The sequence below is a fragment of the Ammospiza caudacuta genome, chromosome 2, assembly GCF_027887145.1.
Source record: "Ammospiza caudacuta isolate bAmmCau1 chromosome 2, bAmmCau1.pri, whole genome shotgun sequence".
Classification (NCBI taxonomy): Eukaryota; Metazoa; Chordata; class Aves; order Passeriformes; family Passerellidae; genus Ammospiza; species Ammospiza caudacuta.
Window position 1 is genome coordinate 120453121 of NC_080594.1, and position 24622 is coordinate 120477742.

The 24622-nt window shown below is 45.0% G+C and overlaps 2 protein-coding genes across 10 annotated transcripts; one reads left to right on the plus strand and one right to left on the minus strand.

Annotated features, from left to right (window-relative positions):
• Positions 1-3126: 3126 nt before the first annotated feature.
• On the minus strand, positions 3127-13922 carry SETD4 (SET domain containing 4). Of its 6 annotated transcripts, none has more exons than XM_058825656.1 (12): positions 13871-13914; positions 12813-12966; positions 12331-12426; positions 11831-11961; positions 11529-11566; positions 11223-11311; positions 7726-8155; positions 6391-6565; positions 5825-5906; positions 5484-5564; positions 3813-3936; positions 3127-3549 (listed from the first exon to the last, which is right to left on the minus strand). In XM_058825656.1, exons 5-12 carry the CDS (start codon positions 11547-11549, stop codon positions 3415-3417), a joined length of 1137 nt encoding a protein of 378 aa, XP_058681639.1. In that variant the 5' UTR covers positions 11550-11566; positions 11831-11961; positions 12331-12426; positions 12813-12966; positions 13871-13914; the 3' UTR covers positions 3127-3414. The 6 variants fall into 6 exon arrangements, with proteins under 6 accessions (XP_058681639.1, XP_058681640.1, XP_058681637.1 ...); XM_058825657.1 differs by having other exon boundaries at positions 11831-11992; XM_058825654.1 differs by lacking the exon at positions 11831-11961 and having other exon boundaries at positions 12864-12966; positions 13871-13922.
• CBR1 (carbonyl reductase 1) lies at positions 13923-24226 on the plus strand. Of its 4 annotated transcripts, none has more exons than XM_058825662.1 (4): positions 13923-14086; positions 15722-16041; positions 21858-21965; positions 23116-24226. In XM_058825662.1, exons 2-4 carry the CDS (start codon positions 15756-15758, stop codon positions 23550-23552), a joined length of 831 nt encoding a protein of 276 aa, XP_058681645.1. In that variant the 5' UTR covers positions 13923-14086; positions 15722-15755; the 3' UTR covers positions 23553-24226. The 4 variants fall into 4 exon arrangements, 2 of the variants coding, with proteins under 2 accessions (XP_058681645.1, XP_058681644.1); XM_058825661.1 differs by having other exon boundaries at positions 14000-14086; positions 15676-16041; XR_009276026.1 differs by lacking the exons at positions 13923-14086; positions 15722-16041 and adding an exon at positions 17749-18316 and having other exon boundaries at positions 18875-21965; positions 23116-23256.
• Positions 24227-24622: the final 396 nt, after the last annotated feature.

The following is a 24622-nucleotide window of genomic DNA, read 5'->3' on the forward strand; positions in this document are numbered from 1 at the left end:
GTACAGCTGCATCATCTAGTGGACAGCACAGAGATTGCATTGGTTTTACATTTTATACAATTGATTTGGGATTAATTATCTTTGGTTTTCCCCTGAATACACTTCAGTGCAGTGCTTTCTAAAGCTGAATTCTGGGACTACAGATATCCACTACAACATGCAGTGAAATGAGCTGGAAATGGAATTTTTTTCTTCCCATTTCTGGAATGGTTTGGGTTGGGAGGGACATTATAAATTATTTCATCCCCTGCCAGGTTACTCCAAATCCCACCCAGCCTGGCTTTGGACACTTCCAGGGATCCAGGGGCAGCCACCTGACCCTGCCACTGTTTAAAGAAACCCATAAAGTTTTTTGGGGGTATTTTCCTGCGTTCCAGAGAATATTAAATCCATCACTTGAATCACTGACTGCAAACAGACATTACGAATTCTGCCCAAGTGTAGCACTTTTGGACAAGATCATTTTAAAAAGCTCTTTCTTTTGGAAATGTCATTGGCAGTGTTTTCATAGCTTATTTAAAAGCTTTAATTATCAGGCTGTGAAGTTGATACTCCCTTATCTTGTCCCAAACCAGACGGGCCTGAGGGCACTCGGCAGTGATGGATGAGCTGCACACATTACAGGAGAAAACTCTCAACTGGGAGCCACTTTCTGCAGGAGATCAAAGGAAATCCAGGGTTTATTGACATAAACTGACACAGCAAAGATTTTGTCAGGAGGTTTCATGTTTGTAATTTTTCAGTGACTTCGGTGACTGCACTAAATCAACACCTCTGTTAAAAACTAAAAAAAAATCAACTGTGCTATTTTTGCCTCGTGCTCTTTACACATGAAATCTGGCTCTTATTACCTAAACGAACCCAGTTTGTCTTTGAGTGCCTTCCCACTTCAGCCTTCCTTGAATCCCAGGATCACCAAGGTGGGAAAAGCCCCCCAGGATCACCCAGTGCCACCCCAGCCCCACCAGCACCACCCCAATCCCTGTCCCCAAGGCCACATCCAGACTGCTCTGGGACAATTCAGTGACTCCAAACCTCCCTGGGCAGCTCAGCCCAAGGCCTGACCGCTCCGCCAGGGATTTTATTTTCCCAATATCCAATAGGAATGAAATTTGAGGCCATTTCCTCTCGTCCTTTCCCTGCTCCAGGCTGAGCCCCCCCAGTTCAGCTGTTTCCCCCAGGATTTGCTTTCCAGCCCTTCCCAGTTGTTTTTCCCCTCTCTGGCCCAGCTCCAGCCCCTCAATGTCATTTTTTGGGTGACCCTGCACAAGCTGGGAGTGAATCCAACTCCCTGCCCTGCTCTGGCCCAGGTTTGCAGCACTCCAGGGCAGAAGCTGAGTTTATTCCCACTGTTGCTCAGATTTCAGCTTCAATCCAAAAGGGAATTTAGACCAAGAGGGAAATCAAACTTTTCTCTTTTTTTCCCCATAGTAAGGTCCCAGCTCAATCCTTTCCCAGGGAACAGAGAGCCAGAGTGAAATGTTATCAGCACATCACTGAGATGCTGTTTGCAGCTCAAAGTAGAGGCTGAGAGGGAGAATTTTCACTCTGAAAATTTGATTTATTCTGTAAAACAGGTAGAGAGCACTCCCAGGGCTGCTGTCTCCTCAGGCACCTCAGCTCTCAGCCCTGTATTGCACATAGTTTAGGTTGAATCAAAAAAGTTTAAGCTTAAATTTAAGGTATATTTATCTATATACACATAAATTGCTGTGCTCTGCCTTCTTTCCTGCACTTCCAGACCCCCTTTCCTGCTCTCCCTGGAGGGTGTGTGGGAGTTCCAGGAGCAGAGCTCATTTCCAAAGCACCTGGAATAAATGTGGAGCCCCCAGAAAAGCAAATCAACTTCTGTCAAACTCGTATTCACCTCGCCAGACACACTGTACAGGAGCTGTTCTTGAAATAAACATCCTCAGAAAAAAGAAATATATATATATAAATAAACCAGCCAAACAGCCTTATCTCCTTTAACTCTGGCACCGTTTTGTGATAAAATGATAAAATTAGAAACACAGCTGGTGGTAGAGAATGAAAAGGGGTTTATTAAAGGAAGGTCAAACAGTCACAGGGGCAGGGGACCTGCAGAAAATCTGGTGAGAATTCCCCCAAACCCAAAGGAAATCCCAGAATCCTTAAGGCTGGAAAGGACTTTAAGCTCCAAGTCCAACCATCACCCCATGGTCACCATCAAACCAAGTCCTCAGGTGCCACATCCACGGTTTTGGGCAGTCCCAGGGATGGGGACTCTGCCCTGGGTATGCTGTTCCAATGTTTTACACTCTTCCCATGAAAAAAAAAATCCTGTAAGAAATGGAGTTCCAGCTCCAGGAAGGATTTTAGAAAAATAAAACAGACAAGTCTGGTAGAAAATGAAATAATATCTTTACAAAAATAAACACTTTTCAAAATCACACCATGGAAAATAATCACAAGAGAATCCCAATTTCCAATTCCCAATTCCAATTCCCAATTCCAGTCCCAGGGATGGCAACTCTGCCCTGGGTATCCTGTTCCAATGTTTTACACCCTTCCCATGAAAAAACAATTCCTGCTATCCAATCTAAACTGAGCAGGGCCTAACGGGACTGATTAGAGAGTAAAATATGGTGGCAAGTGACTTAAAAACATAATTTAGGCAAATCTGGAGGTGAATTGGCCTCAGGGATGTAAGAAATGGAGTTCCAGCTCCAGAAAGGATTTTAGAAAAATAAAACACAAGTCTGGTAGAAAATGAAATAATATCTTTACAAAAATAAACACTTTTCAAAATCACATCATGGAAAATAATCACAAGAGAATCCCAATTTCCAATTCCCAATTTCCAATTCCCAATTCCAGTCCCAGGGATGGGGACTCTGCCCTGGGTATCCTGTTCCAATGTTTTACACCCTTCCCATGAAAAAACAATTCCTGCTATCCAATCTAAACTGAGCAGGGCCTAACGGGACTGATTAGAGAGTAAAATATGGTGGCAAGTGACTTAAAAACATAATTTAGGCAAATCTGGAGGTGAATTGGCCTCAAGGATATGAGAAATGGAGTTCCAGCTCCAGGAAGGATTTTAGGAAAATAAAACAGACAAGTCTTGTAGAAAATGAAATAATGTATTTATAAAAATAAACACTTTTTAAAATCACATCATGGAAAATAATCACAAGAGAATCCCAATTCCAAATGAAGTTTCTGCAGTTTAAATAAGGGTCCTGCCCTGAAATGCCCTTTAAAAAAATTCTCTTTTCTCCAAACCAAGGAGCTCAAACTCTTCACTTCAGCAGAACCTTTTGTGTGAAGGTCAGCAAAGAACAAAATTAATCTGATGAAATTTAAATTATTCTTTGCTGCTCAAATCCATTGAAAGAGAAATAATCTGGCAACAATCCCTGAGCAATTACAGCTGTCTCAGCTCCAGGGGGCTCAATCTGTTCCTAAATTCAGGTTGCAAAGAATCTCAGCTGATTTTTGAAGGATCTTGAGGTCTTCTGAGCGCAGCATTTCCACCAGAGCCAGGTGGGTTTTGAGGTTCTCTTTGTCCTTTTTCAACTGGGAAATCTGGAGTTAAGACAAATGGGATGAAATGATTCAAATTTTTGATTATTTAATAGGACATGAAGAGAAAAATCTGTGGAAATCTGTAAGGATTTTATTGATTATGGTAAAATAGTGGGGTTTTTTAATTTCACAAGAGAAACTTTGATAGTAAAAAGGAAAAAAAAAAAAAAAGAGGGAAAGGGAAAAATCATCAAAATCTCATTCAGAAAATTACATTGTTCTGCTAGAGAAAGGAATCTGAGCTCCCTTGTTTCCCAGATTACCTGGATAAGGACATGCTGGGTCTCCTCTATTAAAAACTGACAAATTTTTGCTGCTGCAGCCAAAGCCTGCTGCTCATTCCTGGCTGAAGAGACATCACCAAGCAGGACCCTCCTCCAGCAGGCACTGCAACCAAAATGTTTGAAGAATTCAGAATCCAGAACGATTTTCTGCCCTCCCCAGCTGGATGCCAAACGTGGCTCTGCTGCCCTGGCCCTCACCGGGGCTCATAACCCAGCCCAGGGATTTATTTTTAGTTCTCAGATCAATTTATTCCACTCAGCAATGAATCTTCAAAGCACAAACAACTCTGAACAAGCCTTTGCTCATTAATTTATTCCCTCATTTCATTTATTCCAAGCAAAGTGCAGGTAATCATTTCCCAGCCCTGATGTTTGAGGCAGATTTGCCATTTGGAATTTGGAATAAATGCTCCAAGTGCACTGAGAGTCCCTGAGGATAAATTTCAGCAACTTCCCTGGCCCTGCAATTCCAGCCTGTGGAACACATGACTCAAGGAAATCAAAACAGGTTAAAAGCATTTAAAATTTCATCAAACCAACAGGAAAAAGGCCTGAAAGGAGTCTGAGCCTTGAGGGAATATCTGGGGCTTGAAATAGAAAGGGAAAATAATACAGGAAAGGAAATCACCAAAGCAGCAAAAGGGGAGGGAGTTTACAGCCAATGGTGTTCTCTGCCTTTCTTCTTTTCATTTCTCACCTGGGCTCCACAAATCAGACACAGGAGATCCAAAAATTGTCCCAGTGTGGCACTCACAGCCAGCAGGGAACAAAGAGTGAGGGGAAACAGAAAATATTGAATGGCTGGGAAACAAATCCTGGGAGGAGCAGCTGAGGGAGCTGGGAAAGGGGCTCAGCCTGGACAAAAGGAGGCTCAGGGGGGACCTCAGTGCTCTGCACAGCTCCTGCCAGGAGGGGCAGGGAAAGGAGGAGAGGAAATGGCCTCAGATGGCACCAGGGCAGGCTCAGGTTGGAGATTGGCACAGAAAATTTCCCTGGCACAGTGGTCAGGCCTTGGGCTGAGCTGGGACCTGACTGTGGGGGAAAAAAAGAAAAGCTTGATTTCCCTCTTGGTCTAAATTCCCTTTCATATTGAAGATGAAATCTGAGCAACAGTGGGGATAAACTCAGCTTCTGCCCTGGAGTGCTGCAAACCTGGCCCAGAGCAGGGCAGGGAGTTGGATTCACTCCCAGCTTGTGCAGGGTCACCCAAAAAATGACATTGAGGGGCTGGAGCTGGGCCAGAGAGGGGAAAAACAACTGGGAAGGGCTGGAAAGCAAATCCTGGAGCAAAGGAGGCTCAGGGGGGACCTCAGTGCTCTGCACAGCTCCTGCCAGGAGGGGCAGGGAAAGGAGGAGAGGAAATGGCCTCAGATGGCACCAGGGCAGGCTCAGGTTGGAGACTGGCACAGAAAATTTCCCTGGCAGAGTGGTCAGGCCTTGGGCTGAGCTGCCCAGGGAGGTTTGGAGTCACTGAATTGTCCCAGAGCAGTCTGGATGTGGCCTTGGGGACAGGGATTGGGGTGGTGCTGGTGGGGCTGGGGTGGCACTGGGTGGTCCTGGGGGTCCCTTCCCACCCTGGTGATTCCAGGCAATCCAAGCCAAAGGCTCCTGCACACCCACCCAACAAATACTGAGGCTGCTCCAACTCACAATTGCTCTGCTGCCAGACTCAGCACCTTGAGGGCTGTGAGGAGTCTCCAGGATGGTCCCTCCCAGCCAAAGGTCAGGTTCCTGCACAGTCCAAGGGATGAGAGGAAGGTCAGGGGAGCTTTGCAGTGAGTTTCCTTCCTGAGACACATCAGCCATGGTGGATCTCCAGCTTTGACACTGGGGTTTATAACTTCTCCATCTCTCTCAAGCAGCGAGTTTGTTAAAAAACAAATAATTCTATTTTTTTCTTTTTGCTGGATTTTGATACTAGAAGCAAAATTTGACTTCCAGAAAAACTGATTTAAAATCTCACCAGGACACAAAAAACTCCAGATACTTACTCTAGGAAACCATGATCCTTTAGAATGGAAACTTTGGCCTTTCTCTGCTTGTCCAGTGGTGAGAAATATTTGAGGAGAGTATCTGCAGAAAAATACAGTTTAAATATTTAAATATTTAAATAAATTGTATGTATGAGAAACCACAATCATCAATTCTGAGAACAGATTTCAACCATATTTTTAATGTAGGACTAAGACCAAAACCTGTTAAATTTTGGAGAACTTTTCAGAATTCTCAAAAGCTATCAGCACTCTCCAGGATTGTGTGTCTATAACAGAAATCCTGACTCCACCTGAAGCTATGAAACACTCCAAGCAAGTCCAGTTTGTGGAGATCTGGATTTCAATCCTCACTGCTGCAATCTAAGACATCCAGCTGAAATCTCTACACAGATGTTGTTAATAATAACATTTTTTTAAAATAAAATGGTAACAAAAAATATTTTAAATTAAGCAAAAATTAAATCCTTAAAGAGGTATCAAACCCTTTTGCACTCCTTGAGAATTCACACACTCAGTTCTCAGGTTTTGTGCCTTTCAGTGCTCAGGCAATCCATGAATCCAACCTGCTGAGACATAAACACTGCTGTGAGGGTTGTCCATGGCAACAAATCCATATTCCAGCAGCAGCCTCTGATTGTCATGAGGTCCATAGCAGATCAAAACTTCCTGGTATTTTTTGCACGGCGAATTTGTCCAAATTTCATAGCTCCTTGTCTGCTCATTAAACCCAGCCTTGACCTTCAGGGAGTGAAAAATAAAAGGTAAAAGGGTGAAAAAGGAAACAAACCTTTGAATTTTGAAACCCCTGAGGATTGAAATTCTTGTTCAGTTGTGGGGACCTCTGGGGCAGACCCCAGATCTGCAGACACAGATGGTTCCATGCAGGGTTGGCCTCTCCTGTGCTGCCCCAGCCCAGCGGTGGCACCCAGAGCCTGACAAAGTGGGAATTCTCTCTGCACTGCCCCCAGGCTGCTCTGAGGCTGCAGCCAGAGGTGAGGTAACACAGGGACCCTGGAATTTGTGTCAGGACAAGGAATTTGTCTTGCTTTCAGCAGCAGATCAGGGGGTGTTTGCAAGTGGCTCCTCCCAACAGTTGGTTTGGATGCCAAACTCCCCCAGCCACTGTGGGCTCTCCCTGCACCTTGGCTGTGCTGCACAAACTGAAATATTTCAGTTATAGAATCACTGAGTGTTTGGGTTGTGAGGGAATTTAAACATCTTGTTCCACCCCTGCCATGGCAGGGACACCTCCCACTGTCCCCAGTGCCCAGCCTGGCCTTGGGCACTGCCAGGGATGCAGGGATGGAATTCCATGCCAGCCCTGCCCACCCTGCCAGGGAACAATTCCTCACGGGCAGGATCCCCCCCAGCCCTGCCCTCTGGCACTGGGGCCATTCCCAGCCGGGTTTGCACAGGGATCCCCTCCAGGGATGGCTCTGGAAGGAACCTGGACACAGGGAGTGAGTCCTGAGGGGATGGAACTCAAAGCACAGGGGAAGGCAGAGGGAATCAGAGCAGGAATAATGAAATCTGCATTTGGGTTGGGAGGGAATTTAAAGCCCACCCAGTGCCACCCCTGCCATGGCAGGGACACCTCCCACTGTCCCCAGTGCCCAGCCTGGCCTTGGGCACTGCCAGGGATGCAGGGATGGAATTCCATGCCAGCCCTGCCCACCCTGCCAGGACAGGATTCTTTCCCAACATCCCCCCAGCCCTGCCCTCTGAATGCATTCCCTGTGTGCTGGCACTGCAGCTCCTGAGGGGCTGAGCCATTTCTGCCCCTGTGAGATCCATCCCTGCCCTCCCCACTCCTCATCCACCACATCAATGCAGATGGCATTGACAGAGTGCACTTTATAAAAATAAAGAAATTTACTGCTCTATTTTGAGTCTCTCACCTGAACATTTGGGCTGTGGTTTAGCAAATCTAAATATGGTGCCAGTGCATAAACATCTGGCTCCAGGGAGAAACAGTCCCTGTGGGGATGCTCCATGTAGACTGTCCTGGTATTTACAGTGCACCAAGCCCACTCCAAAGCACTGAAATTAAAAATACTCCCTGTGCTCTCAGCAAATAAAGGCTGCAGGGAAGAGAAGAAAGCTCTGGAGGATCTGAACAGCTCTTGGATCATCATTTTCTGCTCCTGAGCTTTCTTTTTCAAGGGGTTTGGGAGGAGATTGATGACATCAGGCTCCAGGCAAGCAGGGCAGGTGTGAGTCTCGGGCAGAACATCCAGGTAGGGCTTCCATGGAGATCTGTCCCCAGCGTGTTTCTCTGCCATCAGAAACGTGCACAGGGCCAGCAGGGGAGACACAGGCGGCTTCCAGCTAGCGGGAATGAAAAATGCAATAAAAATACAATTAAAATTGAAATAGAATTTTGTTTAAAAAATAGAAATAAAAAATAAAAGGTAAAAATAAAAATAAAGAAGTTTTTCAAAGGTAAAAAAAAAAAAAAGGTAAAAAGGTAAAAGAAAAGAAAGAAAAATTAGAAAGAAAAATAAAATAAGGGTAAAAATAAAATAGAAAGGAAAATTAAAATAAATAAAAATAAAAATAAAAATAAAAATAAAAATAAAAATAAAAATAAAAATAAAAATAAAAATTAAATAGAAATAAAAATAAATATTAAAATAAATATTAAAAATAAATAAAAATAAACAAAAGTAAAAATAAAATAGGAATAAAAAGAATAAGAAAATAGAAAAATAAAATAGAAAGAAAAATAAAACAGAAAGAAAAATAAATAAAAGTAAAAAGTAAAAATAAAAAAGTAAAAGAAAATTAAAACTTAAAATTAAAAAAGTAAACATAAAAATAAAATAAATAAAAATAAAAGTAAAAATAAAAATGAAATAAAAATAGAAAAGAAATAAAAATAAAAAAGTAAAAAGTAAAATAAAAATTAAAAGTAAACTAAAAATAAAAGTGAAATAAAATAAAAATAAAATTAAAAATAAAAATAAAAATGAAAGAAAAATCGAGATAAAATAATAATAAAAACAGCAATGCAGCAGACCCGCAGAGGTGAGATGGGAAATGGACACAGCAGTTTTACCTCTCTCAGAGCTCTCTGAAGTTATAAACAGTTTCTATTTAAAACTTCTTTGTAGTTCATCTCCAAGTGCTGTGGCTGATTTCCAAGGGGCAATAAAAGCTGGATTTAATAACAATTCCAGGTTCACCCCTCGGGCTGGCTTTTTTCAGGAGACACAAGTATTGTATATTCCAAATTTTCCACATTTCCAATTTGTTCCTCACTTTCTCAAAGGCCCCGGCTCTGCAGCCCAGCTTTATCTTCCTTCTCCTATTGCAGCTGGCTCCCAAATGCCCAAAACCCCATTCCTAACTGGCATTTAGGGCCAGGCAGGCTCTGAGGCAGCTCCAGCTGCAGCCTGTGCCCTCTCCAGCTGTGCCAAGCTAAAAGGGGATGCTCAGTACTTAGCAGATGTTCAGGATTTAGCAAATGTTCAGGATTTATCAGATGTTCAGGATTTAGCAAATGTTTGGTATTTATCAGATGCTCAGGATTTATCAGATGTCCAGGATTTATCAGATGCTCAGTATTTAGCAAATGTTCAGGATTTATCACATGTTCAGGATTTATCACATGTTCAGGATTTAGCAAATGCTCAGTATTTATCAGATGTTTGGTATTTATCAGATGCTCAGGATTTATCAGATGTCCAGGATTTATCAGATGTTCAAGATTTATCAGATGTTCAGCATTTAGCAAATGTTTAAGATTTATCAGATGTTCAGTACTTTATCAAATGCTAAGTATTTAGCAAATGTCCAGGATTTATAAGATGTTCAGTATTTAGCAAATGTTCAGTATTTATCAGATGTTCAGGATTTATCAGATGCTCAGCATTTATCAGATGCTCAGTATTTAGCAAATGCTCAGTATTTAGCAAAGGTTCAGTATTTATCAGATGTTCAGGATTTATCAGATGTTCAGTATTTAGCAAATGTCCAGGATTCATCAGATGTTCAGGATTTATCAGATGTTCAGCATTTATCAGATGTTCAAGATTTATCAGATGTTCAGCATTTAGCAAATGTTTAAGATTTATCAGATGTTCAGTACTTTATCAAATGCTAAGTATTTATCAGATGTCCAGGATTTATCAGGTGTTCAGTATTTAGCAAATGTCCAGGATTTATCAGATGTCCAGGATTTATCAGATGTTCAGCATTTATCAGATGCTCAGTATTTAGCAAATGCTCAGTATTTAGCAAAGGTTCAGTATTTATCAGATGTCCAGGATTTATCAGGTGTTCAGGATTTAGCAAATGTTCAGTATTTAGCAAATGTCCAGGATTTATCAGATGTTCAGTATTTATCAGATGTTCAGTATTTAGCAAATGTTTAAGATTTATCAGATGTTCAGTATTTATCAGATGTTCAAGATTTATCAGATGTTCAGCATTTAGCAAATGTTTAAGATTTATCAGATGTTCAGTACTTTATCAAATGCTAAGTATTTAGCAAATGTCCAGGATTTATCAGATGCTCAGTATTTAGCAAAGGTTCAGTATTTATCAGATGTCCAGGAATTATCAGGTGTTCAGTATTTAGCAAATGCTCAGTATTTATCAGATGTTCAGGATTTAGCAAATGTTCAGGATTTATCAGATGTTCAGCATTTATCAGATGCTCAGTATTTAGCAAATGCTCAGTATTTAGCAAAGGTTCAGTATTTATCAGATGTCCAGGATTTATCAGATGTTCAGGATTTATCAGATGTTCAGCATTTATCAGATGTTCAGCATTTAGCAAATGTTCAGTATTTATCAGATGTTCAGTATTTATCAGATGTTCAGTATTTAGCAAATGTTCAAGATTTATCAGATGTTCAGCATTTAGCAAATGTTTAAGATTTATCAGATGTTCAGTATTTATCAGATGTTCAAGATTTATCAGATGTTCAGCATTTAACAAATGTTTAAGATTTATCAGATGTTCAGTACTTTATCAAATGCTAAGTATTTAGCAAATGTCCAGGATTTATAAGATGTTCAGTATTTATCAGATGTTCAGTATTTATCAGATGTTCAGGATTTATCAGATGCTCAGCATTTATCAGATGCTCAGTATTTAGCAAATGCTCAGTATTTAGCAAAGGTTCAGTATTTATCAGATGTTCAGGATTTATCAGATGTTCAGTATTTAGCAAATGTCCAGGATTTATCAGATGTTCAGCGTTTATCAGATGTTCAGCATTTATCAGATGTTCAGCATATATCAAAAATTGTCCCCGTCTGAGCATTCCACACCCCTGAAATGCTGGCACCACTCAGGATATTCACTTGAAAGCTCCACCACCCCTTCAGAGGGTTCATTCCTGCTGAAAACCCCACTGAAGGCCACCAAGTGTCACTTGTCACTTACCTCTCAATGTGCCCTCCCAGGCAGCTGCTGAGCACGGTGCTGGTGGTGAGCAAACACTTCTCAGGCAGTGAAATAATCACATCTCCTGCCTTGGAGGGAGGAGGAAAGAAATTACACACAAACCCAGCAAAAATCAAGTGGAAAGATTCATTTCATTACTGTGGGGAGTGGTGGGGTCACATTCCGGCTGCCACAGTCCAAAAGTCAGAAATTACATTCACAAGGGATTTCTGAGCTTTGCTTGTTGCAAAAATCATTAAATGTAAAAACCTGAAGGGCTCCTGCATCACCAACAGCATCACTCACCTGGAGAGCTTTTGTTGTCATCAATCCCCTGCCTGTCCCTGAAGAAGGAACAAAGGGCAGGAGTAAATAAATGCAGATATGGAAAATCAGGGATCAGGGCAGCAAGGAAAAGCTCCAAAAGAACAGGCAGCATGTGTAACAAAACATAAATTCAATTATGGACTGCTCCATATATAGGTCGTTTATTTTTCTCCAATTTCCTTTATTTTTCAGGATCTTTTCCCTGCATATCCTGCAGCATTTGCTGTCTAATTCTAGCAATTGTTCAGCTTTTTTTTCTCCCACTCATAGCAATTATTCACCTTCTTTTTCTCCATTTTTTCCTCACACAAATCTTTCATCACCAGCTGCAGCTCTTGGTTTCAGAGTTTGAACTGAACTTTAGCATTTCTTGTCACAATATTTTTCTCTGATCCATTCTGTTCTTTCTGCTCTATAATATTAAAAAACATTTAAAATAAAACCTAGAGAAAGAGAAAAAATATAAGTATAAATCTTTGCAGTAAAGATTACTAAGTGAACCTCAGCTCTCTGCTGAACTTGCTTGGGGATAAAAAGATAAACAAATTATAACAAGGTTAAATTCCAAAAACTGTATTGTTCACACTTCAAATTTTGGCTTTTTCAGGCCTCCATTCTATTTTTTCATGTTAAATTGACATTCCAAGAATCCTTGGAAGAGTATCAGTATCTTTTTTTTTTCCTGATGCCAGACAGGGGCATAATTCAAAATGAAAGCAGGAATCTAAAATTCTTAGAAGATTCAGAAATTTGTACCATCAAGAAATAATTAAAGCATTACCCCAGAACTCTGCTGGCCTTAAATTACTGTCTTCAAATCCTCTCTCTTTTAGCCACTTCTTAAGTTTTATGTATTCCAGCTTGTGACTGCAGTTCACTAAAAACAGAAAAATAAATTAATGCTGTTAAAGAGCATTCTGATAGACAATAAAGGAAACATAAACATTTTACTGCATAGTCAGAGAAACTGTATTTTGGACATTTTAAAGCATAACAAAATGGCAAGAAAGAATTAAACTAAATAAATTTGGGGTCTGTGGGCACTGGGAAGTCTCAGAAATGTGTGAGTTATTCAGCATATCCAAGGAATTTTAGAATAATGTAATATTTGCCATTAGGCAGAAAAGTGAGCTCAGAAAATTCACCTTGCTCTGCTTGGGACTGTAAACTAACACTCAGATATTTGCATATAAAAAGCTAACATTTATGAATGTAATTTTCCAAGCACAAAGGCTTTTGAAAATATAAATAATAAAGTGACACCTTGAGGAACAATTGGTTATTTTCTTATTTAACTTCCAGGTATGATGATACCTCCATCCATAAAACTCTTCAAGTGTTTCCTTCTTCTATTTCGACCTGTCCGACCTCTGCTTTTCTTCATATTAAGCAACAGATTTTGCCTTTTTTACACAACCTGAATTAAAAAAAAAAATTAAAAATAACTGATTTAGAAACATTTAAAGTCAAATTTATTACTGTGAGGGTGGGCAGGCCCTGGCACAGGGTGCCCAGAGCAGCTGGGGCTGCCCCTGCATCCCTGGCAGTGCCCAAGGCCAGGCTGGACACTGGGGCTGGAGCAGCCTGGGACAGTGGGAGGTGTCCCTGCCATGGGGATGGGATGGGATGGGATGGGATGGGATGGGATGGGATGGGATGGGATGAGATTGGATGATATTTCATGGACTTATGGAATATCCTGAGTTCACAAGGATGATCCAGTGCCAGCCCTGCCCTGCCCAGAGCCCACCAAGCCCAGCCTGGGCATCCCTGGCAGCGCCGGCCAAAGGCTCCTGGAGCTGTGGCAGCCTCGGGGCCGTGCCCATTCCCTGGGCAGCCTGGGCAGTGCCAGCACCCTCTGGGGGAAGAACCTTTCCCTGATCTCTTTCCTTTTGCTAAAATTGCCCTGAACTGAAGCTCGAAGCGCAGCTTTTCCCTGCCAGGACGGAGGGGCCGCAGGGAGCCGGGATCACCCACAGGCGCTCGGCCTCCTCAGAGGCCGGCCCTCCATCACATCCCGTTCCTTTGGGTAGAAAATCCTCAGAGATCATCGAGTCCAAATCCCATCCCCTATCATCCCATCCCACCCCAGAACTGGGAATCCTGTGCTAACCAACCTCCATTCCCCGCTCGGCACAAACCCCCGGGCTGGGAGGGACAGAACCGGCCCCGGCAGCGCTGCGGGAGCGGAACTTCCTGAGGGACCGCCCGTGCTCCGCGCACTGCCCCGGGAGCCCCAACCGCGTCCTCCCCTGCCAGCCCAGACTGTGATTCCCGAGTCTCTCCCGGGCTGGAATTGCTCCCCGGTGTCCCAAACCCACCTGCAAAGGGGACACGAGCAACGACATTCCCTCGCTGTCCCTCTGCGCGAGTGCCCGCCCGCTCTCCCGCCCCTGAGGCGGGGCTGCCCCGCCATCTTAGGGGCGTCTCCATCTCCCTTCCCCGCGGTGTGTGGCTGTTTGTACTTTGGATAAAACGTGCTCTGTCCTCGCTGTGTGGAGCTGAGGGACGAGGGAGAGGTGCCCGCGGTGCTGGAGGTGGGTGATGGGGTTCTGGGTGTCCCCTCCATCGGACGCTTCACTCCGGTGTCCCCCCCGAGGGCGTCGGGGTTGGAGGCGGCGCGCGGGTTCCCTCCCGTGAGGGGGACGGGAGCAGGGGGACAGAGGGAGACTTGTGGTGAGGGGAGAATGGCGTTCCTGACCCTGGGGCGTCACTCTGGAGATTCCTGGAGTGTTGTATATTCCCTGGATGCCTGCTTAGGGTTACAAGTAAATTAGGAAGAGAGAGATGGTAATGATGTGAAAAGCCAGCGTTTAAACTTGTTTTTGTGGGGGAAATGCAGCTTTTTAAATGCACTGTATCTGTTAGAAAAGCAACAAGCAGTTTTCGGATGCTGTGTTACACAACCAGCCATTGCAGTCGGCCTGTGCTCTGCTGTTTTTCCCGGAATAGGCTGTAAGTGTTCCGCCTGCCTGGCACTGGAAGATAAAGATACCCCATCCTTTTTTTAATATTGTTTGGGACCTTAAAGATCATCCAGTTCCAGCCCTTGCCATGGACAGGGATACCTTGCACTAAACCAGGTTGCTCAGGTTTGGAGCCTGAAGTTTTCAGCAAAACTTGAGCTGACCCAATTGAATGTTCCCAAAAGGTGGAAGGTCTTTCTGTGAGGTGTAAGTGCAGAAGAGCTTACTCCTACATAAAGCTAATTTAGTATGAAAAATTAGTCACTGGTAATTTTTAGTCGAGACATTTCTTCTTTTTACCCATCACTGGTTGGCTTTTCTTCAGAACACTTAACACCAGATATCTCTGTGAATACTTCGTGTTGCCTTAGGAATTTACATGGCTTGCGCAGAAATGTAGTTTCACATAATCCAAGATGGAATTTTAAATAATACTTTAAAGAAAAAACACTTACCTAGGGAGGCTCCACACTGCTGGAAATGTTCCAGGCCAGGTTGGATGGGAGTGACCTGCGATAGTGGAAGGTGTCCATGGCAATGAGATAATCTTTAGGGTTGTGAGAGTTTTAATTTTTGGTTTCTCTGGGTTTGGATTGAAGGCACTCAAAATGGTGTTTCATGTTTGGATTTAAGAGTTTATTATTTGTTATCAGTAAAACAGTCTTACTACTGTGAGTTCAGCAGCTTTTCATTAGAAGGCATAAAATGGCCAACAATCTCTTGTTCCAAGGTCTTTTATGACTAAACTCTCCAATTGAGAACTGACACCTGGATTATTTTCCCTTTTAACCCAATAACTGATCCCAAAGAGCTGCAATGGGGACTTTTCTGCCCAATTACAAAATGCCACCCAAACCCATGGAGAAGAAGGAAGAAGAAGCGTGAGAAGCAGCCCAGGGCAACACCCTGTGCCCTCCATCTTGCTGCCATCCACAACACACTAAAAACCCCAAAACCTCAATTTCTCAGGAAGTGATACACCTACACTGCTCTCTATAATCTGTTTCAGTTTGGTGGATTCAGTCTATTCTGGAGTTTAGGAGACTTTCTCCATGGATGAGAGTCAGAGTCAGTACACCCCAGAGCAGACAGAGGAAGTGCCCTGGGTTTCCACAGTCCCTTCCAACCCAAACCATCCCATGTTCCCAATTCCTTTCCAGGCAGCCATTTTGTGTGTGTGACTGGCCTTTTCCTTGCTGCTGGCAGTTCCCGTGCCCTTGGCTCCCGTTCCCAGGGGACAATGTCCAACGTGCCGGTGGCTGTGGTGACGGGCTCCAACAAGGGCATCGGGCTGGCCATCGTGCGGGCGCTGTGCCGGCAGTTCCCGGGGGACGTGTACCTGACCTCCCGGGACCCCGGCCGCGGCCAGGCCGCCGTGGCACAGCTCCAGCAGGAGGGGCTGCGCCCGCTCTTCCACCAGCTGGACATCGACGACCTGCAGAGCATCCGAGCGCTGCGCGACTTCCTCAGGGACAAGTACGGAGGCATCAACGTGCTGGTGAACAACGCCGGCATCGCCTTCAAAGGTGGGCAGGGCTCTCCTGGGGTGCTTCTGTGCAGAGGGCAGGGGGTGCACCCAGCACTTCTGCTGCATTTCTGCTTGGGCAAACTTCCCATCTTAGGGATGATGTGAGAACGGTGTGCCAGGGGAGGGTCAGATTTGATCCCAGAAGGAATTTCTCCATGGAAAGGGAGCTCAGGCCTTGGCAGGGTCTGCCCAGGGAGGTTTGCAGTGCCCATCCATCCCTAGAGGTGCCCAAGGAGGGCCTGGACTTCCTCAAGGAGAATATGGAGGGATCAACGTGAACAATGCTGGTATCGCTTTTAAAGGTGGGAAGTGCTCCTGTGTTCTGTGGAGAGGGCAGTGGGTGCATCCAACACTTCTGTGCCAGTGCCACGCTGCATTTTTGCTTGGGCAAACATCCCATCTTAAGGATGGTGTGAGAACAGTGTGCCAGGGGAGGCTCAGCTGGGACAGCAGCAGCAATTTGCCCATGGAAAGGGAGCTCAGGCCTTGGCAGGGGCTGCCCAGGGAGCTTTGCAGTGCCCATCCCTGCAGGTGTGCCCTGGAGGTGGCACTGAGTGCTCTGTGCCCATGGGGCACAGCTGGCACTCCGTGGGCTGGCAGGGCTTTGCCAGCTGTAACAATTCCATGTTTCTGTCAACATGCTTCCCTGAGGGTTGTGTTTGCACCGCGTGGAAGTGCTGAGGCACACAGGGCGGTGAGCTGGGCTGGGTTCGTTGCCTCAGTGCCCATCTCCATTGGGAATGGCTCCCTGTGCCTCAGGCAGCTGCTGTGTTCTGTCTTCTCCACCCCCTGCTCTGTTCTGTGCACTCTCTGCTCAGGGATTCCAGCTGATGGAAAAGCACCTTCATTGTCCCTGGGTGGGCTTTGCTGTCTCCAGGCCATTCAGCCACCTCTAAACCACTCAAATCCCGCTGTGCTGGGCAAGAATTTAACCCTTTCACCTCCCAGTGGGCAGAAAGGCAGGGAAAGTGAGAAGGACCCAGCAGTTTCAAGGTGGAAGGATAAATTTTTGTTGAGTGTATGAAATCCAGAATCAGAATTTGCTGCAGACAGAGCAAATCACAAGTCTGGCTGCTGGTTTTATGGAGGGGATTGTGCCCCTGTTCCCCCCTCAGGTCAGACCCCACCTGCAGAGCTGCCCCAGCCAGGGAGGAGCTGGAGCTGCTGCAGAGCCCAGAGGAGGCTCCAGGATGGGCAGAGGGATGGAGCAGCTCTGCTGGCAGGAAAGGCTGGCACAGCTGGCATTGCTCACCTGCACAGGAGAAGCTTTGGGGTGGCCTAATTGGGGCATTCCAAGGGGGAACAGCTTCACACTGAGAGAGAGCAGGGAACTTCTTGTGGAGTGGGAGTGCAGTGATGATCTTCTGGCTCTTTTGCTTGTTACTTTATAGGAAAATTGCTTAAGATCAGCTTCTTGGGAGGCAGCTCTTAATAGAATTGTCTGAGCTTCAGGGTGTGCTCAGCAAGGATTCCAGCAGCAGTTAAAATATCATTTCCAGATGTTCAGCCTTGACTTTTCTCAAACTGACAACAACTGAGTCAGCAGCAGGTCACAGAATTTAGGAACTGTTAAACTTTAACTGTTAAAACTGTTTTATGTCGCAGACATTTTTTCACAGAAATCCTTTCTTTCAGATTTCTGTGTCTTCTGGAGGGCAGAGGCCTCAGAAGATAATGTAAACAATTGTTATCAGCTGCTGTGGAATGCAACAGGGGCATCTTGATTGGCTCATTTTCTATGTTTATAATTAAGGGCCAATCACAAAGTGCAAGCTAGGGACTGAGTCCTTGGACGCAACTTTGTTATAGATTCTTTTTTTCTATTCTTAGGCTAGCAAGCTCTCTGCAAACTTCTCTCTTTATTCTATTTAGTATAGTCATAATGTAATATATATCATGTATCAATAAATCCAGCCTTCTGATCAAGAAACAAGATTCACCATCTCTCTCTCACCCTCAGCGACCCACTCAGGACGCTGTAATATCTGGTGACCCCTCGTGTCAGAGCAAAGATTAATTTGATAAGACCAGAGGAGCAAAATTGCTGCACTGGGTAAAAATCCTGTATGTGTAGCATTTGATGGTTGCTTTGAAGTGACCACAAAAGTGGATTCAAACCAGGAGCTGAAGAACTGAAGATCCTGATTTGGACAGAGTTCACAGCCAAGGCTGACCACAAAGAGAACCTTCTTCTGGAAAACCTTCAGGAAACATGATAGACAAGAGCAGCATACCTGCAGAGCTGGCCAGAGCAAGCTGGACTTTTGAAAAAGGTACTGTTCACTTTTCTATCCCTGAGGGTTCAGCCGCGAGAAAATTATGGCTGTTTATATGGGGGAGATACCCCTTGAAGTACGTGGTTCATTTTACTCCTTCAGGGAAGAAGCTTATTGCCCTCTGGAAACACTGGTGTAGAGAAGATGGGTTTTTTCTGACAGCAACAGATCTCTGAGTTCTTTTGATGGGCAAAGCTTTTTGGGTTCTTTACTGATGTCCTATATGCTTTGGATGTTTTTGTCTGGGAGTGCATGGACTCGATTATCCAGTGCGTCTACAGTCAGGGACGTCTTTTGCCTTCTATCTACCCAGCATTTATAAAGCTTTTTCCAGTTCTGAAATGCAGAGCAGCTACCTTTCAATGGATTTCTAACTGTTACGGCCAGGCCCCGTTTCCACCACCCCTGGTGGGTGATGACATTCTGCTTCCCAGCCCCCCCTGCTTCACGGAGGGGGGGGGGGGTGAAACTGCGCTGCGTGAAGAAGTTTTTTTTACTCTTGCTCCGGAGCATGCTCAGATGGAGTTTTCTCCTTCCCCCCTTCTCTCTCTCCAGGGGGATGGGAGGAGGCTGCGCCGCTCAAGCCACAGCCCAGACTCCACCTCCTTCAGACATGGGGGCGGCACCAGTCTCTGAGGTTTCTCCGCCTCTGCCAGCTCCTTCTCTCCAGGAGATCCCGTCTCCGCCGCTCCAGGCGGTCCCGCCCACGGCTCCACCGGCCTCCCCGCCCCTGCCAGCGCCTGCATCTGATGCTGCAGAAGATACAGCACTTCCGGTCCCTCATGAGCTGTTGCTAAGCAACAGCGATGCTCCGCCGGCGCTTCTCCCGGCTCCAGCGCTGCCCGTGTCGGCTCCACGGTTGCGCGTGTGCACTCCGACGGAGACCGCGGCTGCGCCTCCGCAGCGGACCCCAGAGTCAGCGGCAGAAGACGGCGCCAACCCCGTGCCGTGCCTGCCGCCGCTTTCAGAGCCAAGGGACGCAGCAGCAGCGGCGTGTTCCCGCGCGTCCCCGCCGCCTCAAACCGAGACGGTCCCTGTTCAGGACGGTGTGGGAGACGGCCCCAAACCCGCGGGAACCTCGGGGCAGCCCGCGGCTGCTCCTTTCTCCAGCGTGATTCCCTCCTCGGCCGGCTCCTCCGCGGCCAGAGCCACTGCCGCGCTCCAGGCCAGCCCCAGCGTCACCCACAGCCCCGCGGGCCCGCCCCAGGAAGCGGCCCCGGAGGCTGGTCTCTCCTTCCGTGGAGCGGGGGCTGCCCGCCAGCTGACTCTGGGGGCAATCTGGCTGCCTGTTTTTAAGATCAGCATTCTCGGCGGGTTCGGGGGTGGTTTCTCGGGGATGGTCCCATGGCGGCTCCCATCTCTGCCGCCTCTCCTGCGTCCTAGTGGCATGGGGGGGCAGGTGCACCCCGACAGCCCTGCCTCTGGTCCCCAGCCCGGAGGGGGTGTGGATGATGAAGCCATGGGGCGGATGAGAGACAAACTCAATGCAGTGCAGGGGAAGATGGTACAGCTGGAGGAGACCATAGCTGGTTTGCTGTGGGGAACAAACATCTCCGGACCCCAGATGGCATTTCTGGAGAAGGCTTCTATTTCCCTGCTGCTGGCCTGCCTCAGTGGTATTGGGGAAAGGAAGCATCTCACTACCCAGTTTGGCCTGGGCCGTTGGGCTCTGGAGGTTCCTGGGCTGGGCCCACTGCGTGGCCTCCTTATGGTTTTGGGGATTCTGGTTTCTCCTACTGGCCCCTGTTGTGGGCCAGTTTTGGGGTTCCTGGTCCAGCATGGGCCAGGGCCCCCAGGGCCTTTCCTTCTCTGGCACTGCTCTGCTCGGCTGCTGCTTTTTTGCTTTTCGATTAAAAAAAAAAAAAATTAAAATTAAATTAAAAAGATTGAAAATAGCAGGCAGCAGCTCTGAAGCACTGAAGCATTGAAGGGCCAGAAAAGGACATTCCAAAATTGTTTGAAATTGTTTAAAATTGTGTTATGACTGTCAATGGGTTTTTGATAACTATTGATGGGATTCTTTTTGCAGCAAGTTTGTTTCCAAAAAGGACTCTCAGATGTCCAAAAGAAACAACTTCAGCTGATGGACTGTTCCTGAAACTCAGCTGCATGGACTTGAATTTGCTTTGCATTGTTTTTTGCATTTCCTTGGGTTGTAGGATTGTTTTGGTGATTTGTTGGTGTTGTGTGTTTTACAGGTGAAGAAATTTCCTGTTCATTCCACATCAGCATTTTTCTTTTAATTTATACAATTTAGAAAGGTGAGATGTCGCAGACATTTTTTCACAGAAATCTTTCAGATTTCTGGAGGGCAGAGGCCTCAGAAGATAATGTAAACAATTGTTATCAGCTGCTGTGGAATGCAACAGGGGCATCTTGCTTGGCTCATTTTCTATGTTTATAATTAAGGGCCAATCACAAAGTGCAAGCTAGGGACTGAGTCCTTGGACACAACTTTGTTATAGATTCTTTCTTTCTGTTCTTAGGCTAGCAAGCTCTCTGCAAACTTCTCTCTTTATTCTATTTAGTATAGTCATAATGTAATATATATCATATATCAATAAATCCAGCCTTCTGATCTAGAAACAAGATTCACCATTTCTCTCTCACCCTCAGCGACCCACTCAGGAGGCTGTAATAGTTTCATTATCAGTTAAACTGTTTAACTGATACGGGAACTGTTGCTGTGAGTATCAAGCACACAGGGTGTAACATCTGTGTAAGAACTTGCTGTGATGCTTCTCCCATGGTTACCAATTTTGCTTCCCACATTGGTATTTCTACCCAAGATTGTTTCTTGCCTCACCAAGTTTTTGCTGCCATCCCAGAATTTCTGCTTTCCTTTTTGAGTTGTAGCATTATGTGCTATTGCAGCCTGTCAAAGATTAGATTTGCCATTAAGTTTTGTTATTTTGGTTTTGTGCTGCATTTCTCCAGCTAAGTCCTTGAACCAGCAAAAACTTTCTGTATCAAATGGTGCTGGAGCTGTGGTTGTCTTGTGGATGAGCCTCTCTGGGAAGAGTTGTCTAATAAAGCTTCTTAAACCATGCAATTTCAGGATGTTCCCTTATACCCTGTTAGGCACATGAGTGGGCTTTGGGTGTAGGGAAGTTCTCCCTCACAAGGAAGGCAGGATATGGAGCAGGATTTGGGGTTCTGTAGGATTTCAGTTCTCCCCCTGCCATAACCCTGGCCATGGCTCATGATCTGGCTTCATGTGTGAGATTTAAATGCAAGCCAGTGATTTGCAAATGAGTGTGGGTCATTAAACGTGTCTTACAACAAAAACCACATCAAATAATGACCTGTTACAGTTTCTCTTTTGAACTATCACATCCAATAATGACTTGTTACAATTTCTGAATTGTCATGGATTTGGAAACCATGAGCACCTGCCCAGTCTGTGATCATGTACCTGTTTTCTAAGTATTAAAAACAGCAACTAAGATAAACATTTGGGGTTTGGCAACTTCTATTCAAACAGTGTTACAGTTCTAATTTTTGTTATTTTTTTTCCCCTCCTTCCTTTTATGACCAGTTCATGACACCACTCCATTTGCAGTCCAAGCTGAGGTTACACTGAAGACAAACTTTTTTGCAACCAGGAATGTTTGCACAGAATTGCTGCCTCTTATGAAGCCTTATGGTGAGTGAAACATAACAAGTGGAGAAAGAGTTTTGTTTGAATTTTGGCCCTTTTCAATGGGAAATCCTCTCCAGTCTCAGGCTCTGCAGCAGTGTTCAGATGTGTTTGCTGCTATAAAGGAAATGTGGTGTCTCCTAATATTTAAATGCATTGAGGTTTTCAAGGAAAAAAGAAGTCAAGTAGATGAAAAACAGGTTTTTGTTTCCTGAGGGAGAAGGAATAAACAGAGTGAGTGAATTTGGGGAGGGAGGAAACAGTGCCAAGGTTGCAGTCTAGTGCTCTTGTACTGCATTGAAGGATGACTGTTAATAAAGTCATTAACAGCATTAATTTCTGTGGCTTTTAAGATTAAGTCACCAAATTCATCACCAGAAGTGGCAGGTAAGAGGGGAAACAGTGAAACATCATTTTGGAGATGAGTGATTTACTGATTCAGCTGGCTTGTCCCTTTTACTGAAGTGCTGGGAGATAAATCCTTGAATTTGTAAATCTCCAGGTGATATTTCTGCTGTAGTAAGAGTGTACCTGCTGATTGTAAAGTTGTTTCCTGGATGTTTATCTGAGACTTTTGCAGGTTCACACCTTAAATTAACTCTCATGGTATTTACTAGAAATCAGAACATTGAGTTCATCTGATTTTCCAGGAGCTCTGCAAAACAACCCAGCTAAAATATTTTGCAGATATTGACCTGAGGAGTGAATCCAGAACTGGAGAGCAGCCCCACTTCAGTGGTGGTGTTCCCAGGGGTCCCAGGATGAGGGGAGAGATGAGAATCTTGACTCCATGTTTCAGAAGGCTGATTTATTATTTTATTATATATATTATATTAAAAGAAAATTACATGCTAAAAGAATAGAAGAAAGGATTTCATCAGAAGGCTTGAAAGGAATAGAAGGGAATGGAATGATAAAAATTCTTGTGACTGACCAGAAAGTCTGAGATAGCTGGACTGTGATTGGCCATTAATAAAACACAACCAAGATGGACCAGTCAAAGCTGCACCTTTTGCATTCCACAGCAGCAGATAATCATTGTTTCTCTTTTCCTCTGAGGCTTCTCAGGAGAAAAAATCCTAGCAATGGATTTTTTCACAAACTATGCCTGTGACAGAAAATGTGTGTAAATAATTGATTTTTATTCTCTTTTCAGGCCGGGTGGTGAATGTCTCCAGCATGGTGAGCTGCTCAGCCCTGCGAGGCTGCAGCCAGGAGCTGCAGCAGAAATTCCGCAGTGACACCATCACTGAGGAGGAGCTGGTGCAGCTCATGACCAAATTTGTGGAAGACACCAAGAGAGGTGTCCATGAGAAGGAGGGCTGGCCAAACACTGCCTACGGGGTGTCCAAAATCGGGGTCACCGTCCTGTCCAGGATCCAAGCGCGGCTGCTGGACGAGCAGAGGAAGGGCGAGCACATCCTCCTCAATGCCTGCTGCCCTGGCTGGGTGAGGACAGACATGGCAGGTCCCAAGGCCCCCAAGTCCCCCGAGGAGGGGGCTGAGACCCCCGTGTATTTGGCCCTTCTGCCTTCCAGTGCTGATGCTCCTCATGGCCAATTTGTCAGTGACAAAACTGTCAAACCCTGGTGAGCTCAGGGATGGAAAGGCTGAGCTCATTTTCCTGATTTCGTTCCTCACTCCATCATTCCCTTTTCCCTCTCCCCTGGGATGGGTCTCATGGAGCTGGGATCAGGAAGCAGGTGCCTTATCTCTCATCACAGTAGAATTTTCCAGGATCCAGAGCTGTTCTGGAGGCTGCACAGGGGTTTCTAAAGAGGATGGGGCTGTTCTAGAGCTGTGATCTGTCTGGGGGGAGGCTCAAGACCAGAATCGCTGTTGGACAGACATTCCTTACTATCAGAACTAAATGGAATTAGGTGACAATAAAAATAGCACTGATCCATCATTCGTAGCCAAACATAATCAGTTGGTGTTATTAATATATCAATAAATAATTACTGATTTATATTCTGGTACTTAATTATTGTGGTACTAAAAACTTAAAAACTCAAAAAATATGTTTTCATTCTCTGCAGCAGAGTTTGTGGCTGGGATTTGTGATGTGTGCATTGGAAACAGAAAATAAACTACAGACCTGACACAGCAAAGTGTTCCTCAGTTCCTTTATTGCACAGCCAGAAGTTTCCTTAATAAAAGCTGAATTAACTGCTCTCCAATTAGCAACAACAACTGTAAGTGATATGGAGAAGCTCCACATTTGTTGAAATGTTGCTTATTGCCTTTCAGACTCTCAGAGTTGAAAAATTGCCTATTCTGAGACTGAAGGAGCTGGAAACAAGTGCCCATAAAGCTGTTGTTAGTAATGACAAATCAATAACGGGTTTGTTAATTGTTAATCAGGAGTCAGGGGGTGATGCTGGCTGGCTTTGACATTGGCCTCCCCCAGAAGAGCTGGGGCTGGGAAGCCTTGGAGTGTAAGGCATTGGGAATAAATATTGTGGGGGAATATTAATTGTTTATCAGCACAGAACAAAGGGCTGGTTACAAGTTGGTTTTTTAAGCATACAGGAGCATTGTTTTTGTGAGGAATTACCTCATCAGTCATGGCCCAGAGCCCCTGGAAGGGAAGGCCAAAAGTTCTCAGCGAAATCTATTCTGTGGGAGGAAAAAAAACCTCAGAGGCCTTGGGTTTAGGGGAA